This window comes from Plecotus auritus, assembly GCF_963455305.1.
Source record: "Plecotus auritus genome assembly, chromosome: 5".
Taxonomy (NCBI): domain Eukaryota; kingdom Metazoa; phylum Chordata; class Mammalia; order Chiroptera; family Vespertilionidae; genus Plecotus; species Plecotus auritus.
In genome coordinates, this window is record NC_137776.1 from 179,475,304 (window position 1) to 179,495,251 (window position 19,948).

At 59.2% G+C, this 19,948-nt stretch overlaps 1 protein-coding gene across 2 annotated transcripts in view; it reads left to right on the top strand.

Annotated features, from left to right (window-relative positions):
• LMX1B (LIM homeobox transcription factor 1 beta) overlaps window positions 1–18,703 on the top strand; it is a 78,117-nt gene extending 59,414 nt beyond the window's left edge. The window contains exons 3-8 of one of the 2 annotated variants that reach the window (XM_080668728.1): window positions 12,446–12,678; window positions 13,347–13,528; window positions 13,676–13,753; window positions 13,894–13,960; window positions 15,417–15,581; window positions 15,867–18,703. In XM_080668728.1, the coding sequence (XP_080524854.1) occupies window positions 12,446–12,678; window positions 13,347–13,528; window positions 13,676–13,753; window positions 13,894–13,960; window positions 15,417–15,581; window positions 15,867–16,024 (883 nt within the window). In that variant the 3' untranslated portion in view covers window positions 16,025–18,703. The remainder of the gene's footprint in view (window positions 1–12,445; window positions 12,679–13,346; window positions 13,529–13,675; window positions 13,754–13,893; window positions 13,961–15,416; window positions 15,582–15,866) is intronic. The other variant, XM_080668729.1, reaches the window with a different exon arrangement.
• The last annotated feature ends 1,245 nt before the right edge of the window (window positions 18,704–19,948 follow it).

A 19,948-nucleotide genomic window follows, 5' to 3' on the forward strand; every position in this document is an offset into this window, starting at 1 on the left:
AAACTGTAGTGATTTTATTGGTAACATTGAAAACTGCCCTCCCTGCGCCTGGGGGACATTTAACTTGGTAAATTAACCAGTACAAGATACAACTGACAAGGATGAAACTATCCGTTGTAAAATGTGTCGCTGGCTACAAGTTAACCAGAGTCAACTCTTGATCATCAGTGAGCTGCAATTCGAGCCCAGACCGGATGATAGAGCCAACCTTTATTAAAAATTTTCATGGAAAATAATTTCTCAATGAAAATAATTTTAGTAAAATAAAAACGAAAATGGAAAAAGTTGCACATTATAGTGAACTGCACTAGAAAGGAAATTGATCAAAAAATTAAATTGCCCTAATGGAGTTTGTTCCAGAAAATACTTGCTCAAAGGAAGTGGATCGATGTTGTTAGAACCCTGATTAACATGCTGTGGTCTGTGTACAGGGAGTCCAGGATCCTCAGGTCAGAATGATGGGGCCAGATGTCAGCTGGGTCGGCTTTTAGACTCTCCAGTGGTGCTCCGGATTTCTCCCTCTGAGACCTCCTTGTTCCTGACACCCAGAGTGCACGGAGGGGAAGTGGCCCTGTGTCTTGTTCCCCAAAGGTCTCCAAGCACAGCGCTTGCTCATGGTGGCTGTTTGGTAAATGCTTTCAGAATCAGCTAGTCTTACAGTGAAAACCTTCAAAGGCGGTTTCTCTTTCAAGAGCAGGAATCATGGCATAAGGTTGGACACAGACAGAGTGAGGGCCGAAGTATGTGTTGAATACATAGATGGATGGATGCATGGGTGCATGGATGTATGGCTGGCTGCTGAGAGGGGTGGATGGACTGGGGGGTGGATAGCTGGATAAGTGGATGGATGGATGGATGGATGGATGATAGATATGTGGCTGAGTGGCTGTGTGAGTGGATGGGAATGTGGATGGATGGATGGATGGATGGATGGATGGATAGATGGATATATGGATATGTGGCTGAGTGAGTGGATGGATGGATGGATGGATATATGGATATGTGGCTGAGTGGCTGTGTGAGTGGGTGGGAATGTGGATGGATGGATGGAATGGCTGTGTGAGTGGGTGGATAGGTGGGTGGTGGGTGGATGGATGGATGGATGGATGGATGGATAGATGGATGGATATATGGATATGTGGCTGAGTGGCTGTGTGAGTGGATGGATGGATGGATTGATGGATGGATGGATGGATGGATGGATGGATGGATGGATGGATGGATGGATGGATATATGGATATGTGGCCGAGTTGCTGTGTGAGTGGGTGGGTGGATGGATGGATGGATGGATGGGTTGATGGATGGATATGTGGCTGAGTGGCTTTGTGAGTGGATGGGTATGTGAATGGATGGAAGGATGGAGTGGCTGTGTGAGTGGGTGGATAGGTGGATGGATAGATGGATGGATAGATGGGTAGATGGGAACAACAGAATCCTGATCTATCTTCTTTAGCCCAACATTCAAGACCTTTGGCTTGACCCTCCTCCTTCCTCACCTATGCTCCAGCCTGAGTACCCACTGCCTCCCTAATCCTGCAAGTGGCCTCCATCTCTTCATGCCATGGCTTTTTTCAGCCTCTCCCTCCCAGAATGGTCTCTCTGCTTCTCTGCCCCTGCACAGAGCCCAGACTCTGGAACCAGACACACCCCTGCTCCTATCCCACCCCGACCACTTCCCCCATTCAGTCCTTTGCACTCGACAGCCCCTTTCTCCAGGGCATCTGCCCTGATCCCTGGCCTGCCCACCACCTGGCCAAGTTTGTACCCATCAGGCCCTACCCTGGGTCCCTCAGCCCTTCCTGGGCACATGGCTCTGGGCCAGACCTATTCTGCCCACTCAGGACCCTGGAGAGAAATTCAAAGGTCTCTACACCTGCTGGTGTAGGGTTCTCATCTTCCCCGTGTCATCAGCCCCTCCCTCTGTAACCTTGGTTCCAGGTCATGGGCCCAGCAGCTCTGAGCTGAGCAAGCGAGAGCAGAGCCATTCCAGTGGTGGGAGGGAGGGAAGCTAGGGCAGGAGAGGGCTTCACGCACAGGGAGGTCCAGGAGACCCGCAACAAGGCAGGAAGAAGGCGCAGGAGCCCTGAGCCCCAGGTCCCAGCTTCAGCCCCAGGTCTGATGCTGAGCAGAGGTTACCCTCTGGAGCATCACTTTCTTCTCTTGTGAGAAAGAGGGTGACAATGCCTCCCTCTCAGGGGTCTCAAGGGGGAGGGGTCCAAGTGCAAATAAGGCACAGGGTGTGGTATGTAGGAAACACTCAATAAACTTAGTAACAGTAGTGATAATCGTGGCTGCTGGATTTGGCAACTAAGAGCTGGTGACTCGGTGCCAATGAGAGAAGGGAACTTGGGGTCAGTTCAAAGGGGTTTGATGAGTAGGAGAGAGGAGAAGGCTCCCACTGGGAGCCCAGCACAGGGCCTGGCTCATAGTAGGCAATGAATGAATGAATACGTGAATCAGCACAAGAATCGAATTCGCCAGTGAAGGGCAGAAAAGAGAGGGGCGAGCACCAACCCAAGGGTTAATGAAATGGTGCCAGTGAAGCCCTTCGCGGTGCCTGCCAGCAGCTCACAGGTCCTCCATGCCCCCTGGCCCCGGTTCTCCTGCAGCTCTTCCTGTCTGAGGGCGTGTGGGGGGACCAGCAGCGCGAAGTGATGCTCCACCTTCCACCCGCTCCAGACCGGTGACTCTCCCTGGTGTCACCGGAGAAACCCCGATGTCTCCAAATGGAAAAGAGACTCCTGGGCCTTGCCCAGCACCCCCAACGATCAGAGTCCCAAAGGAGCCAAGCCCTGTGTCCACAGCAGCTCCTTCTACAGGCATATATATTTGTGAGGGTGTGTGTGCGTGTGTGTGTATGTGTGTGTGTGTGTGTATGAGAGAGTGCATGTCTGTATGTATGTGTCTGCATGCATGCTTGCGGGTGTGCGTGTGTGTGTGTGTGTGTGTGTGTGTATGAGAGAGTGCATGCCTGTATGTGTGTGTCTGCATGCATGCTTGCGGGTGTGTGTGTGTGTGTGTGTGTGTGTGTATGAGAGAGTGCATGTCTGTATGTATGTGTCTGCATGCATGCTTGCGGGTGTGCGTGTGTGTGCGTGTATGTGTGTGTGTCTATCCTGGCAGCTCCTGACAGTATCTCTAGCTTGAGCCTGGTAGAACTCATATATGCAGCAGCCCCCAGCTGCACCCACATGGCTGTTAGCAGGCAGCTCCTATGTAACATGCCCAGGCCGGCACTCCCAGCTCTGCCCCTCCCCCACCTGCCTCAGTCTCCATTTCATTTCATCCCTCTGGTTGCTCAGGCCCCCGGATCTTGGGCTCACCCATGCCTCTGTCGTTGCACCTCCTCCCAGGCCCCTGTCTTCAAAATGCAGCCGGGTCTGAACTCTCAGCACCTCCCCTGCTCTCAGCTGGTCTAAAGGGACATCATCTTTTTTTTTTTTTTTTAATTTTTTTTTTAAATATATTTTATTGATTTTTTACAGAGAGGAAGAGAGAGGGATAGAGAGCCAGAAACATCGATGAGAGAGAAACATCCATCAGCTGCCTCCTGCACACCCCCCACTGGGGATGTGCCCGCAACCAAGGTACATGTCCTTCACCGGAATCGAACCTGGGACCCTTCAGTCCGCAGGCCGACGCTCTATCCACTGAGCCAAACCGGTTTCGGCAGGACATCATCTTTTGCTTGGATTATTGAGATAACCTCCCAACCCACCTCCCTGCTCCCCCACCTCACCCACCCCCACATGGCTGCTGAGGAACCCAGTTTTTAAATGTCAGTCGGATCAGATCCCCCTTTGCTCAGAGCCTACACCAGTAGTCGGCAAACTGCGGCTCGAGAGCCACATGCAGCTCGCAAGCCGCGGTTTGCCACTCTGTTGACTAATGAGTTTGCCGACCACTGGCCTACATGATCTGTCCCCTCCCCTGTCGCTCCCCTGTCGCCTCCTCTCCAGCTGCATAGGCCTCCTTGTCATTTCTCCAACACCCCAGACATACTCATGCCTCAGGGCCTTTGCGCTTGCTGTTCCCTCTGTGGGGGAGGGGATACCCCCTTTCCAGATGATAGCAAGCCTCTGACTGCCCCTTGCTCTGTCCTGCCTCGTTTTTCTTCATCACATTGTCACTGGCTATTACACTCTGCATGCGACCTGCATGCTGGTGTATCTATTTGTCGCCTGACCCCTGGTCCAGTAGAACAGAAGGAAGTGGGGGACGGGGGGGGGGGGGGGAGGTCCAGTTGACTCACTGCTCTATCCCCAGCCTCCAGACAGCGCCTGGCACCGCAGTAGGCGCTAAATAAATGTGTGGAATCAGGGAATGTGTGTACCCCGGGGTCCTGTCTGTGTCCGTCCCGCCCTGACCCTGGCCCTGGCCCGTGACCTCCAGCCCTGGCTGGGGGCTCCCGACAGCGCCCCCGGCCCGGATCAAAGGGCCGAGGAGCCGGCGGCCCGCACAGCTGGGTCTGCGCCCCGCAGGAAGCGCCGGGGCAGCCCTCGCGGCAGGACCGACTCTGTCGCGGCGAGGCTGCCAGAGGCCCTGCGAGGCCCGCGCGCTGGCGGCCGCCGGTCCGAGGGCCCGGCCCCGCCGCGCATTCCTGCCGCGTGATTGACGCGCGCACCGGGCCCCGCCTGCGGCTCCCGCCGCCGCCGCCCGCCTGGCCCGCCGCCGCAGCCGCCGCATCAAAGCAGATGTTTGCAGCTGGTTTGAGTTGGATCCCCATCAACAGGCCCCTTTTTGTCTCAAAATAAAAAACAGCTACGCCCGGAATGATAAGGACGCGACAGGCACGTGGGGGAGATGTCAGCGAGTGGGGAGGGAGGAGGCCAGGCAGCTCCCTCCGCCTGCTCCACCCGCCGCCCCCCATCAGGTTCCCCAAGTGACAGGCAACCTCTAGCAGCAGCAGCTGGGCCCCAAGAGTGTCCAGGGCCCTGTCCCCTCAGCTCCTGTGAACTCCAGCTCATCCCTCACCAGGCGTCATCACAGACATCACAGTCCCCGGAGCAATAATGTCCTTAGCCACCGCGTTGAGCGCTGGCTATGGAGGGGCCTCTTCTGAGGCTTGGCACAGAGGGCGAACACATTATCGTGAGCACCTGGAAGGTGGGGGCTGTGGTCCCCAGTTTTCAGATGGGAAAACAAGTTCAGAAAATGTAGTTGGCTTGCCCCGAGGCCAGACAGCTCGTAGGTGGCAGAGCTGGGTTCAGACCCCCTGGACCACTCCTTCTGCCTCCAGAAGCAGGTTCTTAACTGTGTGTCCTGCCACTTTATCCAAGAAGTGCCCAGCTCTCCTGCAGAGACCAGCACGCCTTTCCCTGCCTCCCAGCTAGCAGACCCCAGGGAGCGAGCTCTGGTCTGACTCTGCTCCCCAGTCATCTTGTAGGGGCTTGGCTCCCAGCCAGCCTCCATGGGTGTTTGCTGGGTGAATGCGAGAAGGTGTAGCCAGTGGGGCCTTGGCCGGTGTGGCTCAGTTAGTTGAACATCGTCCTGTGCATCTGAACGTTGCAGGTTCGATTCCCAGTCAGGGCACATGCTTGAGTTTCAGGCTTGATCCCCGGCAAGGGGCGTGCAGAAGGCAGCTGCTCTCACATCGGTGTTTTTCTCTCTCTCCCCTCTTCTCTCTCTAAAAATTAATTTAAAATCTTAAAAAAAAAGAAGAAGAAGGTGTAGCTAATGAGGACAGAGTGGGGGCTGGGTTCCAGGCACCAAGCCTGGTGGACCCCATGGAGAGAGTGATTCCAGGGACTGGACTTGCGCCTGGAAAAGCCCTAAGGTACCCCAGGCCCAGAATCTGCCTGTTCCCCAGTGTGGCCCCAGGGAGGCTCTGACGGAAGGGGCAGACAGACTGACAGACAGGGAGAGCACAGGCCCAAGGAACAATGTGACCAGGGGCTGCAGACTGAAATTAGAGATGAGCAAGGGAAGGTTCCAGAGCTTATACCAGGCCACATGGTATGAGGAGGGGAGGGAGCACACACCTGCAAGATGCCCCCTGTGTGCCAGGCACTGGGCTAGGCTGTCTCACATAGGTTAAAACTCACCAGATCCTCAGCCACCAGCTGAGGGAGGGATCAACATCCCCATTTTACAGAAGAGGAAACTGAGGTTCAAAGAAGGGATGTCAATGAGCCAAGAGCACACAGCTGGTGCTGGAGCTGTGAGAAAGCACACATCTGAGGATGGAGGGGCGGACAGAGAGCCCTTGAATGAGCAGGGGAAGGAAGGGACACAGGACCGGGGGTCTGATTGGCCCGCCTTGAGTCACGTGTCCAGCCCGGCCCATTCTCCAGTGGTCAGGGAGGTCATTTAATAGCACATGGCACCGGGGCTTTGCCGTGTAGTCGGGGTGAGGGGCTGTTGGGGTTTGCTGCAGGACTCCCAGCCCAATGAGAGCCAGGTATACAGCTTCATTGATAAGACAGTTAGGACCCTGGGCCCCAGGTTGTGTAGTTGTGAAGGGGCCGGGACAGGGGAGGGCAAGTTCATTTCTCTTGTCACCTGGCGGCGTTCTCAGACGCCCCCAAAGCAGGGTATCCAATATCCTCTTGTCCTCCTTGGCTGCCCATTCCATTTCCCACAAGGCTGTTCGCTCGTTCCACAGGCACTCACTGACCACCTCCTCAGTGCCAGAGCCCAAGGACGTGGGGGTGAACTACACCCAGTTCCTGATGTCTAGGTCAGTGGGGCTGCAGACACACAAATATCTGGGTCTGGGGGCATCAGGGAAGGCTTCCCAGAGGTGGTGACACTTATATTGGGTCTTGAAGGATGAAAAAGGGTTTAAACAAGAAGCAAAGGAAAGGGCGGAAGAAGACAGGCCTTGGAGGCAGGTGGGATTTTGAGTGAAGGAACCTGCTGTGTTCAGGGAGCCATGAGGAGCGGGGCAGCCGTAGCGGAGGATCTGGGGCCAGGTGCCACAGGCAGAAGGGGCCGTGAGTGCCATGAGTGGGAGTTGGGACTTACCCTGACATTGTTGCCTGCTCTTAGACTGAGAACCCAGCAAGGGGCTACATAAACCGTGCAATTCAGTGATGGGGGATGGGAAGGGCAGTGCCATGAGGAGGAGGTAGAGCAAGGACGGCGAGCGGGGTGCTGGAGGTCCTGGAGAGATGATGTCAGGGACCCTGAGCCCCACTTATTTAACCTATCACGTGCCCAGCCATTATCCCCATCGGACAGATGGAGACACTGAGGCTCAGAGAGAGGGAACTTGTGTGAGGTTCCAGTGCTAGGAGTGACAGAGCCAGGTTTCCAGGCCTGATACATGCTGTATGGATTCCAAGATGCAGGTCTGAAGACCCCCGAGGAGAGGTTGGAGTCCCCCCAGGACGTTAGGAACCCCATTTTACCAGAGGTGAAAGGACCGGCCATACTGTGCGCATCTCTGCAGTCGTCAGTGGCTGCAGAGAAATGAATGGATCAGATTTGTAATCTATGTTCCGATGCTCCAGAAAACATTGGTTTTGGAGTTTTGCTTATTAGCTTGAGGATTTTAATAAATTGGGCATTCAATAAATAAACCAACAAAAACTCAGAAGAGATAGAGATAGGTTATAGCCTGGGACTCTTTAAGGGAAGTGACGTCTCCAGAAAGGGAATTTTTGCTCCACAATCACACATGATCCTGGGTGGGGGGCTGCTTGTGAGGGAAGATGTTCAGTTTGGCTTAAGAAAAATCCACTCAGCAGCACCTACCGGGCACCGGGCTTATGCTGAGTAATGGGAACTCGGGGTGAATCAGGCTCCTGTCCCACGATGTCCAGAGCCTTGAGGGCAGAAAGACTTGGGTGTGATACTCAGATCACAGGGCAAGGTGGTTGACAAGCAGAGAAACACTTGGATGCACGGAGGAGGGAGGGAGTATACAATATGCTGCCATGTGACCTTGAATGAGTAACCTGCCCTCAGCACCTTGGTGTGCTCATCTGTGAAATGGGGAGGGAAACAGCCTTCCTCTGAGGGCTCTGGGTTTACTGTGGTGATGCCGGCAGATGACAGTTGAACTTCATCAGTGCTCAGAAATGTTAATGAGACAGAGGAGGAATTGAGTGAGGCCACACAGAAGCTCAGGCCACACAGAAGGGAGAAGGCCCGATCTAGAACCCATGAGAGGGAGGGAGGTGGGGTTGGGACAGGTGTCAGGGATGCTTCTCTCCAGAATCTCAGAGACTCCAGCGACGGGGATGGACACAGGCATGTTGGACCCAGTGGGACAAGAAAAGGGCAGACACCAGCTCTTGTAGCATATCCTTGGTACTGTGCTGGCCCTCCCAGCAACGCCGTAGGTAGATACCATCATTCCCATTTCACAGATGAAGAAGTTGAGGCTCAGAGATGTTAAATGTCTTGGCCAAAGTTGTGGAGCCAGGATGGAACCCCAGGCTGCTCCAGCCCCACCCCTCCCAGAGCCCCAGACCAGGTTGGGGGTGGGGACTGCCTCGCCCTGCTGCACAGGCTGAACAGGACTGTCTTGGTTGGTTCAGTATTCGTTCAGCAAACATTTATTGCTCACCGTTTTGTATTCAGGGCCTGGTGCTCAGAGGTGACCAAGGGGCAGGTGGACCTGGAAATATTCAGAGTCCCTAGTATCTGTGCTACAATTGGGGGGGGGGCAGGTATGAGGATAGGGAACTCAGAGGGACGCATCTGTCTAAGACTGGAGAGGAGAGGGGGGCTTCCTGGAAGAAGGGACACCCAAGCCAAGTTGTTCCAAATCAGCAGGTGTTTGGGGGCAGCCTGGGAGCAGAGGGCATGGTGACCCAGCAGTAGGGAAGCGGGAGGAAAGGCTTGGCAGTTTACATGAGAAATGGGGAGGAGGGCTGTGTGGGTGACCAGCAGGGCCGTGTGCCTGTGATGTGGTCACAAAGCTGCCCTCTAGATTTGGTGTCTGGAAGGGGGGGCTCTGGGGGGAGCAGGATGAGGGACCCTGAGAGGGCAGGCAGGAGGCTGGGAAAGCCAGGCAGCTCCTCCTGGGCCAGAGCTTCTGAGCCTCCCGGGTACCCAGCATGCCCTGACCCCAGGGCCCTCCCCATCCCTGCCCTGACCCCAGGGCCCTCCCCATCCCTGCCTCCCGGCCCCAGTGTGGGCAGCAGGGACACACCCATCTGGAATCCCTAGCACAATTTTGAGGAGTAGGGACTATCTCCCCATCTTACAGATGAGGAAACAGATACTCTGATTTGCCCAAGGTCACAGAGTCACAGAACCGGTGAGTGGTTGAGTTGGGATTGAGGTCAGGGCCTTGCACACCAGGCTCCAGAGCCCATGGGGGCGGAGGTAGAGAGGCAGGAGGCCCTCCATGCTGACCCACTCTGCCTCTCTGGTCAGCATCTGGAACATCCTGAGAGAGGCTTGCTCCTGGCCTCACACAGCCCGCCCAGCCCCTGACCACTCGGCCTGTGCTCGCCGCTTTGTGCTGACAATTTACTGCATCTTCACACTGGGAAGCAGGCAGTGTTGTGGAGCCCATTACATAGGTAAGTAAACTGAGGCTCAGAGCGAGGCCATTACTTGCCCAGTCACTAGCCAGAAGTGGCGGAACCAGGCATTGAGCCTGAGTCCATCTGATGCCAGTGCCACCCTCCTGTGGCTGGGTCTGCTTCTCCGCACTGCTTCCACCAATCCCTCCACGGTGGGAGGGACTGAGGGAAGGAGTGGGGGCTCATGCAGAGGAGGGGACCCCTCTGGCGCCCCAGCCCCTCCCACGCAGCTCTCACCCCTGCACGATAGACAAAGGCACCCCATAATTGGGAGCGAGTATTTCATGTGTCCCCCCTGATGTTTTATTGGGAGGAGAGATGCTCAGAGACCTAACGGATGGCACATTCCGTTTATAAAGTGCGCGCTGTTTGTTTTATTTCCCGAGTTTTTGCAATCTAGATAACAGATGATGCCCCGAGTGGCTGGCGCTGCCGCTGTAATGGCGGCGCTGAGCCTTTGGAGAAGTATTAATAATAGATTGTGTTGATGAGTTTGGAGAAAGTAGCAATCGACCCCCTGCTGCCAAGGCATTAGCAGGGCTGTTCTGAATGCGCCTGCACGGTGGCAGTGCCTGGTGGCAGTGCCTGCAAATGCGGGTCACCGCCCACAGCCCCTCTCCCAGCCTAAGCAGGCCTCCTGGGGGGCCCCAAGGTGCTGACCGCCGCCTGAGCCCCTGGCCCTGCCATGCTGGCACAGGTGGCCACTGCCTGTCCACTCGTGGGCCACAGAGGCGGCTGCAGACCTTACTGGGGCCCCTAGGACACCAGGTCGAGTGTGGGGACCGGACAGAGGGACAGTGAGGGGGCAGGACAGACGTGTCCTCCGTGTCAGAGCAGCGAGTTCTGCAGATGTCTGTCAGCTGGGCGGGGCCTCTGCCTGAGGCTGCCATGGACAGCTGGGTAGGTTGTGCCCTGAACAAAGCTCTCCAGCCAAAGGGCCGAATGAGAGCCCACATCCAGGCCGGGTTCTTCCTGCAGAGTCACCCACTGTGTGGGCTGGGGGCCCCGTCTGCCGGGAGCACACAGCCGGGCCTGAGCCTCAGCCCACCCCAAACCTTCACTCGCCTGCGTCATAAACCCTCACGGCCGCCCTGAGGTCCCGGTGGAGTGAGGGCCTGTCTGAGGAGCCGGCGCAGAGCTGACGGGCAGTGCCATCCCTCCCACGTGACCTTCATTCACCGAGTTACATGCCCAGTGTCACTGAATTCTGACAGCAGCCCTGAGGGATGTTCTGTGACTCCCTGTTTTATGGGAGAGGGGACTGAGGCCAGAGAAGCTCAGGTGAGCATGGAGGCCACCTTCCCAAGACCGGGCCAGCAAAGACGGCTTCCCAGAGGAAGTGGCATTGGAGTTGGGCGTCACAGGATGAATAGGAGCCTGCAGGGTAGGATGGAGGGGGTGGCAGGGTTGCTGGGGATGCCCCAATTTGAGTGCCCTGGCCGGGGCCAGGGGCAGCAGGCAGATGGGGCCTGGCCCTGTCCCTGCACCTCAGCAGCTCACTGTGGGCGGTGCTGACGGCAGCCCGGGGAAGGGAGGCAGGCCAGGCCTCGCGTTTATGGCTGTTCCAGAACCGATTAGTAGAGAATTGCAGCTGTAATCTGCGCCTGCGATGGCGGGCCATAAAGAGGGATGGGATGTGCACAGCGCTCCCAAGGTGGCGCCCACAGACGTGGCCCGGGGACACGGAGAATGAAAAATGGTTTTAATTCCCTCCCAGCAGCAATAATTTGATTCTTCATAAATTTTTCCATCAAAGTGTTGTTGGGGCTGAGTTCCCACAGAGCAGAGCACGTGATAGGGATGGGCGGCCAGAGGAGCGGTCAGTAGGTGCGGGCAGAGGAGGGGCCATGCTCCTCGGACCCTTCTGCACACGCGGGGCCGGAGCCGAAGCCCCGACAGGGCTTTGCATCCCGAGAGGGGAGACGGGTCCCCGTTGTCATGGAGGGACCCACGTAGGTCCAGGCTCAGAGTCGGCTCCATCGTTTACTATCATGTGACTCTGAGCAAGTGACTCCAGCGCTGAGCACCTCGATTTCCTAATCTCTAAAATGGGATTCGCATTCCTCCCGTCTCAGAGGGGTGCTGCGAGGATTAAACGTGTTTCTGCAGGCAAAGTGCTTGGAGCAGCAGCTGGCATGCTGTGCGTGCTCGGTAAATACCTCACTTCATGGTAGCAATGCTTACGCTGAACAGAGGGATAAGTGGGTGTTAGGGTGCCCAGGGCCAGAGAGAGAGAAGGGCCGTGTTAGGGTGCTCCGGAGAGACTGCAGGCTGTTGTGGAGCACAGCCCGGGGGAGCAGGGGTCGGGGGAGGAGAGGCAGGGTTGTGAAGGGCCGTGAGTGCCAGGCTCAGGAACCTGATGTTCTCCCAACCTCCCACGGGCACTAGGGAGCCATGGAAGAGTCTAGAGCAGGGAAGCAGCATGACCGGTGTGTTTTAGGCAGATCTTTCTGGCGCTTATCCTGGAGGGTAAAGGGTTGGAGGGGCCAGGAGCCCTGGGAGGGGACTGGAACAGTCGCTCAGGAAGGAGAGGAGGGCCCGTGCTGGCGGTGGTTTGGCCAGGGTGGGAACTGCTTGGATGTGAGGGCGGTGGAGGGGCAGGGAGGAGGCAGAGCGGATCCTGGGGTGAGGGTGGATGGACCGCCCGTGGGTCGCCCGCCCTTCCCCTCAGGCTGGGGCCAACCTGGGAAAGGTGAAGGCTAACCTGTCCTCTGCCCTCTAGTGGCCACTGTGTCTCTGAGTGGGAAGGGCCCTGAGCTGACATACTACATGAGAGGGCGCCTCTGGGCAGGGTGCCCAGTGCCCACCCTGCGGTCACGGGCCCTCCCCATGTGGCTCTGTGCCCAGGGAGGGCTCCTCCCACTTGGGCTGGAGGGTCAGCGGGTGGGAGAGGCCCTCAGTAGGCAGTGGCCTCTGGGAGGGACCCCGAGCCCAGCTGACGTGCCCCCGCTGTGCCCCGCAGGCTCTTCGCGGCCAAGTGCAGCGGCTGCATGGAGAAGATCGCCCCCACCGAGTTCGTGATGCGGGCGCTGGAGTGCGTGTACCACCTGGGCTGCTTCTGCTGCTGCGTGTGCGAGCGGCAGCTCCGCAAGGGCGATGAGTTTGTGCTCAAGGAGGGCCAGCTGCTGTGCAAGGGCGACTACGAGAAGGAGAAGGACCTGCTCAGCTCCGTGAGCCCCGACGAGTCCGACTCCGGTGAGCCCGGCGGGAGCTGGGGGCAGGCGGCGGGGGGGTGGGGGGGGGTGGGCGCTGGGCGGGGGCTGTGGGAGGGCGGGCATCTCTGCGACCCGCGACTCTGGGGCATAGAGTGGCCAGCTGGACATGGTATTGCGGGAGTGTCTCTGGGTGAATACACATGCTCTGCATGCATGTGTGAGCGTGCCTGGTCGTCCTGCCTGTGAGCATGCGCGCACGTGTGTGTGTGTGTGTGTGTGTGTGTGTGTGTGTGTGTGTGTGTGTGATGTCTGTGAGCTGCATTGCTCAAGCCTTGGTGGGCCCACGTGCCAGTCTGTACGTGTGAGTGCTGGTGGGTGAGTGTGTGTGTGTGTGTGTGTGTGTGTGTGTGCGCGTGTCTGTCTGTCATGGTCATGAATACTCCTGTGTTCCTGTGTGAGAACATCTGGAGCGTAGTCCTTGCCTGTCCATTCTTAGTCCCTGGAAGCTTCCAGAAGGTTCTCTGAGCCCTGGGGCCTGGCTGGCGCTGGGCTGGCAGAACTGGTTTTCTCCAAGGTTAGCCTCTGGCCTGGGGTCTCCAGGCGCCAGAGGCCATGGCAGGTGTTGGCGGGAGGGGAGGCGATGGGACCCCATCAGGCAGCAGATCGCCTGAGGGTACAGGCTGACAGGCCGGGTTGTGTCCCCCACAGTGAAGAGTGAGGACGAGGATGGGGACATGAAGCCTGCCAAGGGGCAGGGCAGCCAGAGCAAGGGCAGCGGGGATGACGGGAAGGACCCCCGGAGGCCCAAGCGACCCCGCACCATCCTCACCACGCAGCAGCGAAGAGCCTTCAAGGCCTCCTTCGAGGTCTCCTCCAAGCCCTGCCGGAAGGTGAGGGGCGGCTGGGTGGGGTGGGGTGACAAACCTGCTGCCTTTCCAGACACCACCCTGGCCCTCCACGTCCCCGCTCATCTATCTACCCCCAGCCCACCACCTCCCCGGGGCCTGACCTGCCTCCCTCTCTCCCTCTCCTGGCAGGTCCGAGAGACGCTGGCAGCAGAGACAGGCCTCAGCGTGCGCGTGGTCCAGGTCTGGTTTCAGAACCAAAGAGCAAAGGTGAGAGGCACCGGCCCTGCCCGCACTGGGCAGAAGTGGAGGGGGCTGCGGGCAGGAGACAGAGGGCCTGGTGTGTGGGGGGAACTAATGGGGGAGGTATGGGGAGGGGCGGGGACTGGCACGAACTGTGTCTCCCGCAGATGAAGAAGTTGGCACGGCGGCACCAGCAGCAGCAGGAGCAGCAGAACTCCCAGCGGCTGGGCCAAGGTGAGCCGGGGCCGGGGCCAGGGCAGGGACCAGGGGGCCTGGCTCTGTCACTTACACCAAGACTCCCAAGGGACCGCCACCAAGGCCGTCAGCTCAGGGAACTGCTGCCTTGGAAGCAGCTGAGCCCAATGAAGCCAGAGGTGGCAGCGACCGCAGGACACAGGAGCGGTGGCAGGGTGGGCCGCCGGAGGGGTGGCAGACTTCCTGATGTAAAACTGCAATCCTCTGCTCGCTGTCACGTGTGCCAGGCCCTGAGCTCATCACGTGACACGCTCCGTCCCAGTTCTCACAGGTCCCCGAGGAAGGGCGTTGCCATGTCCTGTTTTACAGATGAGGAGGCTGGGCTCAGGGAGACTGAGGGCCTGTCAGGATCCCTCAGCCAGTGAGGGACAGAGCGGGCCTCGGCCTCCACGCGGCTCCTAAGCTGGTGCGCACCCTGACCACCGTGCCCCGCTGCCACAGCGGCGTCTCCAGAGAAAGGGCACAGTGTGGAGGAGTCAGGCTGGGCTCGTGCTGGACAGGGAGGGGCTAGTTAAAGGGGCAGGAGCCAGCCCCTCCAACACTGGGCTTTGCCAAAATGCCAGGGCTGGTGTCCCAAGCCTCAGGGGGACATGGAGCCTTCAGGGCCTTGAAGGGAGGCACGGGGACTCTCTGGGGCACTGAAGTGGGTGGGGGCCCCGAGCTGCCTGCTCTGGAGTGAGGCAGGGGCTCCATGCAGATGCCAGGCCCTTCGCTCAGAACTTCGGGGGCCAGTGGCCCAGGCTGACCCAGGGCTTCAAGGCCATGGCCTCGGGGCCCAGTTCTTCCCCTCTGTTCCCTCTGCCCCTCTCCCTGGACAGTGGGTTCCGGAGGCCGCAGTCACTGCCTCGTCTCCCAGGCAGCTTAGGAGGTGTCCCCTGGGGTTCCCAGCAGCCCCCCAGACTCAGCTGCCCCCTCTCGAGCCTGTCAAACCCTTGTTGGTTCTTTAAGTCACACGGGTGAGGGGGCCCCTTCGTCCAGGAAGCCTTTTCTAAGCCTCCTTGGCCTGGGTTCATGCCCCCCCTGGATACTCCCAGATGTAGCGCACTCACGGCACCCACGCGTTGAATCATCACCGCCTGCCTAGGTGTCTCCCCAGAGGCGTGAGCTCCTGAGTGCAGGGCCTTTGGAGGATGGGGCAGGGGGCGCCTCTGGCTTCTGAGAACCTGGTTCTGGAAGAGGAGCTGGAGTGTGTGTCTGGGGAAGGGGGCGGGGTGGCTTAGAGAACTGGGCTCTATGTCCTGGGGGCCCAGGAAGGCCATAGGCAACCTCAGCTGCAGGGTGTGGGGTGGCCCTGGGGAGGCCTGGAGAAGGTCGGAGGGATGCCGGGGGTGGCCGGGGGTATGTGGGAGGTCTGTGGGGACTCTGGGGGTGCACCTGTAGGGGCTACGGAACAGGGCGGGCAGGGCCTGGCGGTGACGGCGTGCTCTGCCCCCAGAGGTCCTGTCGAGCCGCATGGAGGGCATGATGGCCTCCTACACGCCGCTGGCCCCGCCGCAGCAGCAGATCGTGGCCATGGAGCAGAGCCCCTATGGCAGCAGCGACCCCTTCCAGCAGGGCCTCACGCCACCCCAAATGCCAGGTGACCACATGAACCCCTATGGTAAGCTGCCCCACCCCCTCCCGCCCCAGCACTACCCCTGCCCCCTGCCTGGCCTGGCGGGCCTGAGGCCGTGGCAGCCACCCCCACCCCAGGGCCTACAGCCCCTGCGCCTCCTCCTGACAGGAAGGGGGCCCTCGAGACCCTTCCTACGGCCCACCCCCTCTGCTCAGGAGCTGCTGGCAGGTCATCCTGCCACTCCCTCACCTCCAGCCACAGCCTGTAGGCCAACAGGGTCTCCAGGAGCCTCAGCCCTCACCCCCCTCCTGACGCCCCTCTGCTCCCTAGGGAACGACTCCATCTTCCACGACATCGACAGCGATACCTCCTTAACCAGCCTCAGCGACTGCTTCCTCGGCTCCTCCGACGTGGGTTCCCTGCAGGCCCGCGTGGGGAACCCCATCGACCGGCTCTACTCCATGCAGAGTTCCTACTTCGCCTCCTGAGAGCCAGCTGGCTGCACGGACACTTGGGCTAGGGTCCTGGGGTGGGACCGCGGACCACAGCGGCCAGCCCCGCCCCCGTGGCCCCACCACCCGCACAGACTCTACAGACAGCCATATGGTGCCCTCCCCTCGGCCAGCCGGGCCTGGCTAAAGTGCCCGCTGGGCACAGCCGGACAGGCAGTTGAGCACAGCCTGCGCAGGGCTGTGTCCTGCCCACAGAGACCCAGAGCTCTCGGACAGCCACTTGCCTCCTAGCCCCACCTCGGCCTCCATCGCCTCCTCTGTCCCCATCTTTTTTGGGAAGCTTAAATTCTCTCTATTTTTTTAAACATCCTGTGTCCAGCCAACCTCCATGGCCCGGGCTTAGGCCAAGGCAGGGCCCCCGTGCAGGCCCCAGGATGATGTGTGTGAGGCCCGTTACCTGTGAGAAGCTGCCTGTACCCTGTGCTGGCGCCCACCCCCCACCGCCACCTCTGTCGGCAGTCCTGGGGCGGAGGCCCACCCCTCCCAGCCAGAGCAGGGCACAGGTGGGGAAGAGCCAGGCCCACTGTGGCTCTGCCCTGGGGGGAGTCACTGGGGAGGGAAGACGGAGCCAGGCAGAGCTGAGGGCCAGAGACACACGTGCAGATGCACACACTAAAGGCACACATGCAGATATGCAGAGACGTAGAGACACTGAAGGAGACGGAGGCTTCTGCGGAGCAGCCCTGCTGGGTCAGGAAGGGGAAAGAGGCCAGACTGGGAGGGAGCCCCTCTTCCTATAGTGAAAGGAGAGGAAGCAGGGAGGGGAGGGGCGGAGGGGAGAGGATGGCGTGAGCTTGAAGCAGGTGGACTCAGATGTACCCCAGCCTCAGCCCAGAAGGAGACTGGGCTGCCTGAGCAGGCAGGGCAGCCGCCAGCCAGCTCCAAGGGCAGAAACAGAGCTCAGAACCAGGCAGAGTTGGGCAAAGTGGCAGAACCTCCAGGCGGGAAGGACCTCACAAGTCACCCACTTGGTATGCCATCTCCTCCTGTGACAAGGAGCCCACTGCTTCGCCAGGCCCCACGCCAGCTGCCCTTTTCTGCCGATCTTACCGCTGCCTCTTTCAGCCCTGAGTCCTTGCTTCTCCAAGCCAGGCTTTTCCAGTTTCCCCAGCTCTTCCTCTTAAAACTGTACCCACAGCTGGCCCCAGCTTTCCTTCCAAAGGCGTGGAGTGCATATAACCCAGTCTTCCCTCTGACATCAGCCAGCCAAAGTGAGCAGGCCCATCGCCTCCCCAGTGTTAGGTGCCCTACCTTTGTTAATGTGGCCTGAGATCCAGTTAATGGTTTAGGCCAGTGGTCGGCAAACTGCGGCTCGCGAGCCACGGTTTGCCGCTCTGTTGACTAATGAGTTTGCCGACCACTGGTTTAGGCCACGTAACCTTGGAAACTCACCCTGCCCTTCTGTAAGTGAACCCAGTGACCATCACACGGGACAGCTAAGCCATGTCTCTTCTGTGTGTGTGTTGCGAGGGGGGCGGGGCATGTGGATCCTCAGGGCCTCTCCCTGTTCGGCGTTGGCCCGTTAACCAGCCCTTCTTGGGTGATGCATTCCTACTGCACTTCCCGCCCTGTCTGCGAGCTGCTGGAAGCCAAATACACTATGTCAACCCCACCCTCAGTTCACTCAACTCTGACCCTGCCAAGGGAAGTGAGGTCAGGCTGCTGGTCCCTACTCTCAGTGACCCCTGGAGGGCGCTGTGTCCTCAGCCAGGTGCTCACTGCCCTGCCCTTAATTCTGACTCAGAGCCCTAGGCTGACACCCAGGGGTCTGCTTGTCCAGCCTTTGAGCGAATGGGACGATGGTTGACCCTGTCTTTGGGCTCCTCTGCCTGGCCCTCATGGGGACCCTCAAAGTTCCCCAAGCTACTCTGTCCGGAGAGACCTGGGCCCATCTCCCACCCCTCCTGGCTCCTGTGTGCAAACCTCACCCTGCTCTCTCCAGGGCAGCTGGCAGAGGGGACCAGGCGCAGCATCCGTCCTCCCCCGGGCTGCGCAGCCAGCCTGGCCCTTCTGGGCTCATGCTCCACACAGAACTTCCCTGGGGACCTCAGTTGGCGGCCTCGGTCCATCTGCAGCCTCAGCCTTCCTCTGTTCTCCCCTGGTCCCGGCAGCCGTGCCGGTTTCTGGAGAGATGCTGCCCTTTCTCCTTCTGCATCCACACAGTCAGACCACGGCAGGGGCGCTTGGGCAGGGCCAGGCATGGAGGCCCCAGCCCCCAGAACACCTATCCTTCTCTCCCAGGCTCTCAGTTGGAAGGAACCTCAGGAATGGGTCACCTTGTCCACCCCCTTATTTTGCAGCTGGAAAATCTGGGCTGGGAGAGGAGAGGGGACCCACCAGCCCCCTGACAGCCGGTCAGTGTCAGAGCCAGAGCTGAGCCCAGGGCCTCCAGGCTCAGACTCGGAGGCTCACTCTGCCCAGCCCTGGGCCAGAGGTGGGGACACAGATGAGCAAGATGTAGGGCCCACCCTTGGGTCTCTCTCCTGAAGAGACACACACTGTGTCCCAGACCTTGTTGAGGACCCATTTCTCAGATGAGGAACCTGAGGCCCAAAGAGGGAGGCAAGTGCTCAGGGTCACCCAGCAGGAGCACACCGAGCCGGCAGGCTCGCTGGGGCCTGGGCAGGCCGAGGGCAGCAGGCTCTTCCCACTTCATTGGGGGGCAGTGAGTAGTCAGGACCCCCCTCCCCTCCAGGGTGAGGGACCATCATCGCTGTGGGGGTGGGGTGGGGTGCGGAGGGGGAAGCCCGAGGGAAGAGAGAAGTAAGAGTCTGGTCTCTGGAGGAAGAGGCAGAAAGTGAGTGGCGGGCAGGCAGGAGACTGCTGGGAAAGTTGAGACTCAGAGAGAAGAAGGAATCTATTCCAGGTGACATAGCGAGTGAGGGCAGAGGAGGGACAAGAAGGTGGGCTAGTGCCACCAGCCAGAGCCTCCTCGTCTGCCTTCAACATGGACAGAGGGACCCAGTGGTTCCCAGGGTCAGGCCAGGGGTCCAGCAGAGCCTGTAGGAGAAGGGGTCAGTGCAAGTGGGCTAGGCATCTCGGAAGGCTTCCTGGAGGAGGTGGAGATGGGGGGCTCCAGATCAGCAGGGTCAGGCCCGCAGCATGGGGCTGGGGCAGCCTCTTCTCCTTTAGGGGCTCACCTGTCTTGTCCACTCACCTGGAGCTGGCGGCCCTCACTTTACACACAGGGAACCTTGGAGGAGGGAGAGCTGGCCGAGCCCTGCCTGGCCCCACCTGAGCTCTGGGCACCACCTGGGGTGAGGACCTCACCTCCCACCTGGGAGAACCCACAGCTCTGGGGCTCACTGTGCCCCGTGGGGAAGGGGTCCACGCTCACACGCACGCACATGGACACGCACACTCACACCTGGACGCACACGGAGGCTCACAGGCCCACACTCCCGGGCACACACAGCCTGGGGGCTGGGGAACAGGAGGACTGACCCTCCAGCCTTTGGCCCTTGGGAGGGGCCATTTCCAATGAGCCTCTTTGCCGGTGCCCCCCACCCCACTGGGGTTCCCCCAGGAGCCCAGCCTAGCTGGGTGTGGGAACCGGGCCACTGGCCATTCCTCTGTTTTCCTTGTACAGACTCTCACTGCCCACCCACCATCCCCAGACACGTTTTATTTAATAACTTGTCATTGTTAAATTATTTATTAGCGTTTACCACATCACCACCCCCACCCTGCCCTCCACTCTCACCTTCCGCTCTCCCCACAAAAGCAGAAAATGGAAACAACAACAACAAAAATGAGACATCAGTATATTTGTAAATAAACCAACCTGTACACGCCTGTGGTGACTCTCCTTGGGGCGAGGGGCTGTGCTGGGCTGAGACAATAGCAGATTTGATGGCTGCCAGGGACAGCAGGTCCAGGAGGAGGGCTTGGGGTCCCTAG